This window comes from Amblyraja radiata, chromosome 4, assembly GCF_010909765.2.
Source record: "Amblyraja radiata isolate CabotCenter1 chromosome 4, sAmbRad1.1.pri, whole genome shotgun sequence".
Taxonomy (NCBI): domain Eukaryota; kingdom Metazoa; phylum Chordata; class Chondrichthyes; order Rajiformes; family Rajidae; genus Amblyraja; species Amblyraja radiata.
In genome coordinates, this window is record NC_045959.1 from 42,182,284 (window position 1) to 42,195,655 (window position 13,372).

Consider the following 13,372-nt stretch of genomic DNA (forward strand, 5'->3'; position numbering starts at 1 on the left):
ACATGCATGGAAATCACTAATTTCTCACCAATAATCAATCCTTCCTGTTTCCCAGAAGGGTGGAATATTGGACTGGCTTCAATTGCTGCTGCTCAGCTTCAAATGTAATTGGTGCTAACTCAGGGCGGCACAGAGGCACATTGGAGTGGTACAGTGGCACAGTGGTAGAGTTGCTGCCTCACTGCGCCAGAGATACAGGTTTGGTCCTGACTACGGTTGCTGTCTGTTTGCATGTTGTCTCTGTGAGCGAGTGGGTTTTTTTCCGGGTGCTCTGGTTTCCTCCCACATTCCAAAGATGTGCAGGGTTGAAGATACATTGGCTTCTGTAAATTGCCCCGAGTGTTCAGGAGTTGAAACTAGGATGCCATACAACCCGTGAACAGATGATCATTGGTCAGTGCAGACTTGGTGGGTCAAAGGGCCTGTTTTCACACTGAATCACTAAACTAAACTAAACACAGCAGGCATCACATCTTATTGTAAGAAGTTGCAGTGGATCTCTGAACCTCACTACAGAGCACAATCTCCCTTTCACTGCTCTTCAAGCAGCCTATTATTGGTCAATACAACCTAAATGTTGGTAATTACTTTTATCATCCTTTATCATAATAGTCTGATCGTAATAGTCACATTGACTACAAAAGACAATTCCCCTTTTCCAATTTAATTTGGTAATACTAAACAAGTTACTTTAATACATCAGAATGGTGCCCGGCAAACTGCAGATAAAATTATCAAAGAATAATCTTAAAGCCAGAAACTAGATTAGCATCCGAAAATACAACAGCATAAAGATCCTACGCTCAGATTATCTTTGGCTGAGTGTCCTTTAAATAGTACTATCACATTCTCCAAAGCATCAATACCTCCAGGTTTTACTGATTTCAAGTTAAAATGGTGCTGAGATATTTATAATACCTTGGACTCCATGCATTAGTGAATGTTAACCAGCTCTTTGCTATTAAAAATTAGATGTAGCAGAATGAGGATTTTTTTTAAATCAGTCAACATAAGAAAGACCATTGAAATCTTAAAGTAGATAGGATGGATAAAGAAGTGGAAAAATCATATACAAGCTGCTTACATTCATTCTTTTACACAATTACTGCAGCCCCAAGCAAATCATAAAGGCTCCTTCAACTCCTTCAATGTCTAAAGAAGAATAACCTGTTTGATACTTTACTGTTCTGCTGTTCACTAATGTTTCAGGAACTTGTTATATTGCTTCTAAATGAAAGTCTTAGAAACTGTGCCCTTCATTATAATGTGAAGGAAGAAACTGCAGATTGTGGCGGCAGCCTAAACACGGGCCACTCATGCTCGAACCCTCGTCAGGAGATACGAGGGCGGGCACGTGACGTCATGGGCTAGAGGGAGTGTCCTGATACTAAAGCTCTCTCACCACGAGACCTAAGAGTCAACTGGCAGCTGAGCACGAGGAAACAACCTCGCTCAGCTATAACAACATTGTATTATAGCAAGCGCACCAACTACCACCGAATAAATGATTCTTTAAACCGGCCTGACGACTCATCTTTATTCACCACGTATGGTGCCGCTACAAGATGTTGGTTTAAACCGAAGATAGACACAGAAAGTTGGAGTAACTCAGCATCTCTGGAGAAAAGGAATAGGTGACGTTTTGGGTCGAGACCCTTCTTCAGACTGAAAGTCAGGGGAAAAGGAAACAAGATGAATTCATATAATGACATTATAATGACAGCATGTTTAAGTCAGCTTGTAACAGGTGGCACACCAGTCTCAGTCTTCAAATTAAATATGAATTCACAAATATGAATTCACCAATCCAGTTGTTAGACCGTGATGGGGGCGATGATGCAACATGGAAGAAAAGTTGCATCTCTGTCGAGGTAAGTAACTGAAAACGGTTTCCCCCTATTCCCCCCACCCCACCCCCCAGCCCCCACATCAGACATACCGAGAAACATTAAACATGCATTTAGACACACTAAAATAACAAAAAGACGAAAAAACACACGAGCTGCTGGCGAGGCTGCCACTCGCGACGCCACCCGATGAGTGCTGAGGATGAAGAAGATGGCACACTGCCACGTTAAGATAATTAGGGATGGAAAATAAATACATGTGAGTATGCAGATCATTCTGCAAACATACACATGAACACAGAATGATGTGATACCTAAGCAAAAAACAAAAAGCTGGAGGAACATGGTGGGTCAGGTCACACCTCCTTTATTTTTTGTTGACAACCATTTGTTTCCTTTGCACTTCCAGCCTTTGTCACATTCTCCAACTATCTACCAATTACCAATCTAGCACTCCCCTGACATCAGTCTGCAGAAGGGTCTTGACTCGAAACATCACCCATTTTCTCTCTCCAGAAATGCTGCCTGTCCAGCTGAGTTACTCCAGCATGTGTCTACCCAATCTATCACTTGTTAGACTTTGCCCCACATCTCTCTTTTGCAGCTTTCTCTCCGCCCCCCCCCCTCCGCCACCCCACCCCACCTCATTATTCCATCAATCTGAAGGGTCCTGACCTGAAACAGGATCTGACCATTCCCTCCGCAGATGCTGCTTGACCGCTGAGTTCCTCCTTCCATTTGGTTTTTTTTTGCTCAAGATTCTAGAACCTGCAATTTCTTATATTTCCATGACCTGATATCTTCCTGGTGTCAGGCTCATGGATGTTACAAAACAGTTGCAGGCATTCTAATGGAGGGTGGGAAGGGGAATGCTGAACACATCTTTATTCACATTGGTGCTGATATGGCAGGGATAATAAAATAAGGGATTAGGAGCAGCAACTTGAATTCATGAAGGTGGCAAATTCAAGAGCAGGATTTATCAGGTTGTAATATATGGATTACGTCCCATATTAGCAAGTATAGGAACAAGAGGATAAGTCAGGCGAATGCATGGATAAAGGAAGAGAATGGAAGGTAGACACAAAAAGCTGGAGAAACTCAGCGGGACAGGCTGCATCTCTGGAGAGAAGGAATGGGCGACGTTTTGGGTCGAGACCCTTCTTCAGACCAGAATGGAAAGAACAGCTTCAGGTTTTTGGCAATGCTGAGATTATTTCTTGGGGAAGGTAGAACCTGTATCAGCTGGAAGGGTGCAGCTGAACCAGGTCCGATGTCCTCACATCCTTCCAAATAGATTTACTAGATCTATGGAGAATGATTTATTGAGGCTTGGAAATGCGATGCAATAGGAGTACAGTAATGATCAAAGGGCAGACAAATATGGAATGGAACGGAATAATTTATTGTTACATGTGACAAGGCACAGTGAAATTCTTTGCTTGCATACCCAATGTGTACAAATAGCGGCCACCTACGGCGCTGATAAAGTTACGAAGTATGTCGGTTCCTCTTTTGTTCTCCCCCTCCCTCACGGCGGTCTCCCCACGCTCTCATCGACCGCGGGTCAACCAGCGAGTCATCACCGCCGCTGCGAGGCTTTACCACCGCCGAGGTCCCGTCGCCGCGAGCCTTCACCGCTGCCGCCACTCCATCGCCATCGGGGCCCCTCTGCTGCCGACGTCCCACTTCACGTGTCCGTCTCATCCGTCGATCGGCGCCATCATCGGCTGCCGCACAGACCTCTCCACAACATTGCCGAGTCCTCTGCTGAGACTTCTGTGGTATAGTAGGAAGGCCGGATTGCACTTATTTTAACGCAAGAAATGCTACAAGCAAGAGCCCATCAACTGTAATTAACATAAGATAATTTAATATAGGTGACATTTTCAAGAAGAAATGCGCGAGAGATGGGAAGAACTGGCAGCTCAACATTCCAGGGCTTAGACTGGTCTGGCAGAAGGGAATGTGAAAGAGGTGGGATTGCAATATTTCTCAAGGAGTCTTTTACTGTTTTGAGGAGGGAGCATATACCAGAAAATTCTTCAAATAAGGTCAGATCCAGAGAAAAATTATGATTGATTTGCTGGAGGTTGTTACAATAAGGGCAGAATCCCCCTTGTCCTCACCTTCCACCCTACCAGCCGTTAATCTCAAATAATCCTCCGACATTTTCGCCACTTCCAACGTGATCCCACCACTTGCCACATCTTCCCATCTCCTCCCCTGTCTGCTTTCCGCAGAGACCACTCCCTCTGTAACTCCCTGGTCAATTCGTCCCTTCCCACCCGAACCACCCCCTCTCCTGGCACTTTCCCTTGCAACAGCAAGAAATGCTACACTTGTCGCTTTACCTCCCCCATTGACTCCATTCATGGACCCAAGCAGTCTTTCCAGGTGCGGCAGAGGTTCACCTGTACCTCCTCCAACCTCACCTATTGCATCCGCTGCTCTAGATGTCAGTTGCTCTACATCGGTGAGACCAAGCGTAGGCTTGGCGATCGCTTCGCCGAATACCTCCGCTCGGTTCACAATAACCAACCTGATCTCCCGGTGGCTCAGCACTTCAACTCCTCCTCACATTCCGAATCCGACCTTTCTATCCTGAGCCTCCTCCATGGCCAGAGTGAGGATCACTGTAAATTGGAAGAGCAGCACCTCATATTTCACTTGGGCTGTTTGAACCCCAGTGGTATGAACATTGACTTCTCCAATTTCAGGTAGTCATTACTTTCTCCTCCCCTTCTCAGCTCTCCCTCAGCCCTCTGGCTCCACCTCTTCCTTTCTTCCTCCTGCCCCCTCCCTCACCCCCCCCCCCCCCCCCCTCACACATCAGTCTGAAGAAGGGTTTCGACCCAAAACATTGCCTCAAGAATTAAATTTAGTTGATTTTGTTGTGCAGATCACATCATTCACATGCCCAATATCAAACTGCTGAAAATGACACTGTTATGTGAGGGATTCATCAGATTATGTGAATGTACACATTTTCAAAGAAAAAGTTAGAACTAAATCCCTTAAAGAAAGGAATACTTTCAACTTAATTCTACACTGTGTGTGGAATTGAAAAACTGCTGATGTGGGAAATATGAAATAAAAACAGAAAGTGCTGGAAATCCTCAGCAGATCAGGTAGAATCTGTGGAGAAGAAGCAGTTAATGCTTCAGGTCAAAAAATCTACTTCACTCTTGTAAAAGGGAATAAACAAGTTAGTGCAACATGTGTCAGACAATATGGGAACAAAATTCGGCTAGATCTTTTAATATAAATTGCTCTTGAACTGAAATTACTCCAAAGTGTGACTATTTCACAGCTGCTTGGTTTATTATCCCCAAATAATATCCCCACATATTATTTATTGGTATAAATGAAACATCAATGCTCCTTCCAGGTTTTGTGGTTCAAGATGAAAAAGAAGCTGGCACCAGAGAGTGGCGACATTTTATTTATGCTGTCTGACACCAGAATCCATCGTTTACCTGGTAATGCTGCAAAGTGCTCTTACTCTTAACTCAAGCTCATTTGGTTATTCCCTGCTTGTACCTTAGTAATTTTTTGCACTAATTGGATCAGCTCTACCATATTGCACCATTTTACTGTCTTGCTATCATTTTATTTGTTGCGGTATTTATCATTAATGTATAGTGTTTACTCGGTGAGGTTCCTGTGAACTAGAAATCTGCACCCTGTGTACATATGATAGATCTGAATCTGAGATATTAATTATTACATCCTGCAAGTTTATACGAGGCAATTTTTCTGGAAGAAAAAGTGTAGTAAATAAAAATTTATCCAAATATATCTAATATAGAAGAATAAAAAATGCACTAAAAATACATATAAATCAATTCCAATAAGTGCTTTTTGCATGTGTAATATTGATTCATTCTGCTTCTCTTATGTATAGAAACAATATAAGCCAACCAGCTTTTGAACATCGTGGCATTTACTGAACTTAAAAGTAAAACAAGAAGTATGAATTGCCTGAAAGTTGACATCATGCCCAGAAAATGTAGAAATGAAAATACAAATATTCTGGTTGTGGGTCAAAAGAAAAAAAAAATCATGTAGCTCCACAGAATTTGCAATTAGGAAGCCAACACACAAAGTCTATTGAGTAAAAAGGAGTAAATTTATAATACATTAACATGACATTTGCATCTGTCTATATATCAATATCCCCTAATTAACACAAGGGTAATTAGACAATTTATGTAGTACAAAGCGGTTAATGATATCCATGCAGAATACCTTATGTTGTTCTTGCTGAAATGACTTGTGGTCAACATCTGCTTCATTCCGCTCTTGCAATGCTGTCCGATGTGCTTCACTCTTGTCTATTTCGTGTTCTGTTTCAGGACCGTTAACCCTATTCTCCTGAACTTCAGTCTGAAAGAAATCCAGAAGATAATTACAGAAACACAGTAATGAAGCAGTAATACCAACATTAGAATGAATATACTTTGAATAAAGAAAGATCATACACTGATTCTGGATTTCCTCAGATGCAAAGAAAACTAGAAACTCAATCAAGTTTTCTCGTATTGTACTAAATCACAATTTTTTTAATATAACTATATCATCTTGCAGTTTTTTTTAAATTACACCATTGAAAAACAGCCATTTATTTTCTATTGCAAGACGGAATTTTATACCTGACTCTGCACTGTGGATTCTCTTTCTGAACCAGCAGGTTTACACACATAACTGAGCCACAATGTCAACCAATTGGACATCCGTTATACAACATAAGTGATCAATACCAAGGCAAAGGATGAACAGGACTCCATTTCAACTGTAACGCTTGAGACTGCTCTTTCATTAAAAGAAGCTCTTTTATATTGATTTTGACTTAAGTAATGAGAAAGCTTATCCAAAAATCTTTAGCATTTCAGCTGAAGTCAAGGAAATCAATGCAACCGTTTCCCATTTGAACAGCACATGTGAATTTTATGTACCAGAGACAAGTCAAAGTCCAAATTCGGATAAATCTATAACGTTTGTCAATAAAACATAAAGCTGACAAACGCTATTTTAAGCAATTAAACCCTTCCCATGGTAATCAATTTCTGCATATTGTTATTAATTGTATTTAAATTCCACTTCAAAAATTTCAAGGTAAATTCTTAGTTAGGCAAAGGGTATTCTTCTGTAATCGGAATACAACTATCAGTTCAACGGGCATATAATTTCAGTTTAGATGGGTGTCAATTAATCTTTTAATGAGATAATCCCTTTGAAATGAATTATTTTAACACACTCAAGAAGTTTTCCAGTGATTATCCAAGCACGAGAAAAATGTTTCTGGCCTACCATTAGGTCAGAAGCTTTTGCCTGCTGAACACCTCTTTCAAAGGTGACATTGTTAAATGAGTGAAAGCAATGCATGGTTTTTAGTAACATTACATCAATTTAAACAGATTTTGGCTTGACATTAAAGTGTGGATATAGTGTCGTGATAGAGGAGAAAACAATAATTGCATCAGTTTAATGTGATTAATACTAAAGTTAATAGATTTTTTAAATAAAATTAATATAAAATTAATATTAATTATGTTTTAAATTCTTAATATCCCCACTAATTTAGCATTTTTGAATCTGTTATTGATAAAATGTAATATGAATGCTATGTTTATGTTTAAGATTGTTTAACATAAAATAAAAAGTCTTCCAGTTACTTATATGCAAATTAAATTAATTTAAAAAATGATTGCGAATATTGTATAGTTGCCTTTGTCCCTCGCAGGCTTTTCTCTTCATTCAAACAAGTGTGCTTGGTGATTCCATTGTGTGTAACTACAAATTTAATGCAGAAACTCGGGGAAATTCCAACAGAGCTTGGCCTGTAGGTGTAGGACCTGTGTTTACGTTTGCGTTCGAGTACCAAACCTTCTGACAAAGAAATGATCGGCAACAGTTCAGTGAGTAACTGCCTGATCATCAGCATGAAGATAGACACAAAAGATTGGAAGAACTCAGCGGGCCAGGCAGCATCTCTGGAGAGAAGGAATGGGTTCTAGTCCATAATAGATTTATTTCCCCACAACCTCAATCGTGTTCTCTTCTCTGCAGAAACAGACAACTCTGAAACATTTGCTCCAGTGAGTACATTTTCTAGTATTATTTCTTGAGATTCAACCATCACAATAGCACAAACAAGGTTTAATTTACTAAATGAGCTATACTGCGCAAAGGGAAACAGTTCTATGCACCTTCCCAGGGTTTGCTCTTTGCTGGGATAATTTTAACTACTTATAAAATGTCTTCAATGCAGCAAGACTTTTCATAGTTTCTCAGCAACATTATCAAATAAAAATTAATGACAAATCATGAAAGGAGATATCAGGGCGAAAAACGTTTTAACAGATATGTACTGATGGGAAGCTGAAAGGAGGAAAGAATGTAATGAAACAGAGAGAGATAAAAAGGGAATTCTAGAGCTCAGAGCTATAGCAACCAAAGATATGACTACCAAAGATGAAATGATTACATTCAGGGATGTGCACAATGATCGGACTGAAAAAGAATGGTTACTTTAGAGCTATAGGGATGGATGAGATAACAGAAATAGGGAAGATCAGAGAGACATTTGAAAAGTTGAATGAGAATTTTTTAATTGAAGCATTGTTTTCCTTAGAGGCATGTTAGAAAACACGTGTGACGGTAAAGTAAGATTTGATAGGACCTACATAGACAATAGACAATAGGTGCAGGAGTAGGCCATTCGGCCCTTCGAGTCAGCACAGCCATTCAATGTGATCATGGCTGATCATCCCCAATCAGTACCCCGTTCCTGCCTTCTCCCCATATCCCCATATCCCCTGACTCCGCTACATGGCAGGAAGCAAACCTAGATTATCTTAACTTTAAAGTTTGGAATGCAGGAAACATAGAAACATAGAAAATAGGTGCAGGAGTAGGCCATTCGGCCATTCGAGCCTGCACCGCCATTCAATATGATCATGGCTGATCATCCAACTCAATATCCTGTACCTGCCTTCTCTCCATACCCCCTGATCCCTTTAGCCACAAGGGCCACATCTAACTCCCTCTTAAATATAGCCAATGAACTGGCCTCAACTACCTTCTGTGGCAGAGAATTCCAAAGATTCACCACTCTCTGTGTGAAAAATGTTTTCCTCATCTCGGTCCTAAAAGATTTCCCCCTTATCCTTAAACTGTGACCCCTTGTTCTGGACTTCCCCAACATCGGGAACAATCTTCCTGCATCTAGCCTGTCCAACCCCTTAAGAATTTTGTAAGTTTCTATAAGATCCCCCCTCAATCTTCTAAATTCTAGCGAGTACAAGCCGAGTCTATCCAGAGGCTGCGAGGTGACCGTATAGAGGTATATGAAATCATAAGGGGAATGGATAGGGTGAATGCACAGAGGCTTTTACCCAGGGCAGGAGATCAAGAACCAGAGAGGCAACATTTTCATTCATAGGGTGGTGGGTATTTGAAACGAGATACCAGAGGAGGTAGTTGAGACAGATATTGTAATAGCATTTAAACAACACTTAGACTGGTACATGGATAAGAAAGGTTTAGAGGGATATGACCCAAATGGGGCCGGCCTAGATGGGGCATCTTGGTTAGCATGGATGAGTTACACCGAAGGGCCTGTTTCCATGCTGACACAAGAGAAAATAATATGGGAGGCCTTATCTCACCAAGAATTCTCAACAACTGATGGACTGAGGCAGCAGCAAATATAGTTAGTATTACCTTAGTTGAAATGGAACATTCAAACTGATTCCACAGGTTCTTTATCATTTCTTCTGTAAAGAATATTTTTAAAATGTTCCATAAATCCTTGCAATACACTTTACTGATCTTTTACGCCAAGCAATCCATGCTCCAATACTTGTAATGACATTTAACCTAATTTATTTCCTCATTAAATAACAATTTTAATGATCACAGGTCATCACCAACTCTTCAATGCATATACCCACCATCAAATTCCTCCTTGATTTAAAAAATAATTGTTTATTAAAATTAATCTAAATCGAATTGAAATAATCCTCTTAGTTCAAAGTTATAGAACATGGAAACAGAACATAGAAACAGACCTAAATTGGTCCCATTTACCTGTATTTGGCCCCATATCTCTCTGAAGCTTTACTATGCATATGCCAATCAAAATGTCTTGTAAATAATGTCATCTTACCTGCCACTGCAACTTCTTCTTTCCACTCCCATCCTCTGTGTAAAATGTTTCCCCCTCAGGTCCCTTTCAAATCTTTCCCCTGCTACCTTAAATCTATGCCCTTACCCTGTGAAAAAGACTGACAATTCCTCATCTTTGCTCATAATGATTTTATGAATCTCTCAATGGTGACCCCTCAACTCACATGCCCAAGAGAAAAGAAAGTCACAGCTTATCCACTTTTTCCTTATTACTCAAGCCCTTCAAACCTGCTAACATCCTCATGAATCCTTATTACACCCTTTCCAACTCAATGACATCCTTCCTATACCTAGATGACTAGCATTGCATAGTACTCTGAGAGTGGCCTTAAGAATGACTATGTACAGTTGTAACATGATGTCTCAACTGCTGTGCTCAATGAAGACAAGCATGCCACATGCCTTCTTCACCATTATCTACCTGTGTCGTCATTTTCAGGGAGCAGTGTAACATGTAGCCCTAGGTCTCTCTAATTTGCAGCAATCTGCAGGCCCTACCATTTACTGTGCAAGTCCTGCCCTCTTTTAACTTACCAAAATGCAACACCTGGCATTTGTCCAAGTTAAATTCTAGCTACTCTTCCATTGCCCACTTCATTTCATCTAGATCACTCTTCAACAATCAGGTCGTCAGTGAAATATGGTGGGAAAACATACCAGTAGATGGCAACACAACAGAACCTGCCACAAAGGAAGATCCTTATATTCTTCATCTGCCATTCAACACAGACTCAATGAAATCAGTATATTTCAATGATTAGCGAGGGAAGTGTTGGATTCAACCACCTTTATCTTCCTAATGATTCCATTCAAAGTAATGTCAGCAGTAGTGCTGTTTGCCTACATGATATTCACCTCAATTCCACAAGATAGCATCTAATTTCTGTTCTTCAAATGAAGCCAAATAAAATTAAGGTACAAGCTGGCAAGAAGCAGGTATTAATCATACCATGTAACTGCCAGTTAAAGACTATTTTGAACAAGAGAGATCTTCTCCAACTTCCACTGATATCTGATGGCACAACCAAAGGAAAAATAGACCCTAAGTGGGTGGAATCACAAGAGAAGGTGTGAATGATGAGAATATGTTCCACCAGGCAGAGGAGTGTTAGTTGAGGGAAACTGGCTGCATCTAGGTTCTAGAAAGCAGAAAACCTCAAGGAATTCCTGATGGGGGTGGAAGTGTAGGAACAGGATGTGCAATGTAATGATGAGACAGTGGAGGACGAGAAATTGGAAGTTGTTGAAATGTGGAGAGTATGTGAAATGTCCCAGATGCAGCTGGGAAGGAATCAGACAAGGGGGGACTGACAGAATTGAAATATGAAGAAATATGTTCAGTGGGGTAAGAGCAGGATTGAGGAACTTTCAGGTTGGAGGATGTGAAAGGGAATGTGATCATAGCTGACATATGCTTCACATCTGTGCCATGGAAACACAATAAAATGCAGACGCTGAAATCTTGAGCAAAAAACAAACTCAACAGGTCTGGCAGCATCTGTGGAGGGAAGTGGACAGGTGGTGTTCTGAGTCAGGACCCTTCTTCAGACTATTGGAGTAGCGGGGGGATAGCTGGTAGAAAGAAATGAGGTAAGGATTGTGACAAGAGCTGGCAAATGATAGATGGATTCAGGTAAGCAGGTGTTGAGTGGCAGGTTTAGTAAGTTTAGAGATTAGTTAAGCTTAGAGTTTTGTCAAGTTTAGTTTAGTTTAGAGATACAGCGCAGAAACAGCAATCCCTGCACACTAACAATCTCCTGCACACACTAAAAACAATTTACATTTACACCAAGCCAATGAACCTACAAACCTGTACATCTTTGGAGTGATGAGGAAACCAAAGATTTCAGAGAAAACCCATGCAGGTCATGGGGAGAACAATAAACGTCGGACAGACAGCACCCATAGTCAGATACGAACTCGGGTCTTCGGCGCAGTAAGGCAGTAGCTGTAACACTAAGCCACCAGGTAAGTCTTGTGGGGTAAAGAAGAGTAGACAAAATGTGTAAGAAGGAACTGAAGGTTTAAAATAATGAACAAATTCAGTTGGGCTGGAGTGCAGTTGCCTGTAATTGATGGAATGGCACTAACAGAAAATTATTTATGAGCGGTTATAACGGCATAAATGACAGGAAATGTATGTGTGATCTGAGAATGAGTCCGCTGGAGAGAATGCATACAATGGGCCTTATTCTTTTTTCTCTAGAATCAAATGTGATCTGAAGGCCCTATGGCAGAAGGTCTAGACTGAGAGGGTCCTCTCAATGCTCTTCCGCCTGCTCCTCACAATCACTCTTCAATGTATCTTCACTCTAACACTTATGTTGTCCATCAAATACTTCATGTATACAATCGCTAGATTATACGAACCACTTTTGTCAATTATATTTCTCCAGCTTCTAATTCTATCAAAATCTTCACTTTCGTTCGCTCCACCCCTCAAAATATATATTTTTGAAATCTCTAGCTTTTCGCCGTTCGGATGTACAATGAGTGACCTGGGAGACTGACCCCAATTCTCTCTCCACAGATGCTGCTTAACTTCTTCAGTATTTCCAGCATCAGCAGTAGTTTGCTATGGCATTTCCTCAGAGCAATAAACATTAGGAACATATGGTTTGACTAAGAGTAAAGTACTGTCTTTTTTTCCGAGCAATCAGTTTGAAAATCGAACTGAAAATGAACATGAGAAATGTTGCTATTGTTGACATCCCTTGTGGTAGCTTCACACTGGAGTATAGATGCTACTCTAAAGCTTGTAGATATGTCAATAGGCAGATTTCCTGATGGGCTCTCTGATATTTGGCAAACCTAAGCTAAGCCAGTTTTCAATTGATCAGTGTGTAGGAAAGAATTGCAGATGCTGGTTTAAATCAAAGGTAGACACAAAACACCGGAGTAAAGCCCCTGTCCCACTTTCACCACCTAATTGGCGACTTCTGCCGAGTTTGCCCTTGACTCATACTAGCAGCATGGTCACCACGAGGTCGTAGGAGGTCTTCGTAACTCTTCCTCATGCTCATGAGTGGTTTCCGCGTACTCGTGGCCTCAAGTAGGTTGTTTTTTCCAGCATGATAAAAAATGTCCACGAGTAAAAAATAAAGGCCGCCATGGAAAAAATTGATACTTTTTATTCGTAGGTAGGTGGTAGGTAGGTCGTAGTAGGTCGTGATGGTAGTCGTAGATAGTTGTAGGTAGTCGTAGGTAGTCGTAGGTCGGTAACTGGCCCGAGAAAAAAAATGCAAACATGACATCATTTTATCATGTGATCATTTTCCACTCGTAGCTAGTCGTAGTTGGTCTTAGGTGTGGAAGACTGAGGTCGAGGATGG

General features: G+C 40.8%; 1 protein-coding gene across 1 annotated transcript in view; it reads right to left on the bottom strand.

The window, feature by feature from the left end:
- The window catches only part of LOC116972561 (paramyosin-like), a 407,834-nt gene that overhangs the window by 286,788 nt on the left and 107,674 nt on the right, over positions 1-13,372 (bottom strand). Inside the window, exon 4 of the mRNA XM_033020381.1 lies at positions 6,099-6,236. Coding sequence (XP_032876272.1) covers positions 6,099-6,236 — 138 coding nt within the window. The remainder of the gene's footprint in view (positions 1-6,098; positions 6,237-13,372) is intronic.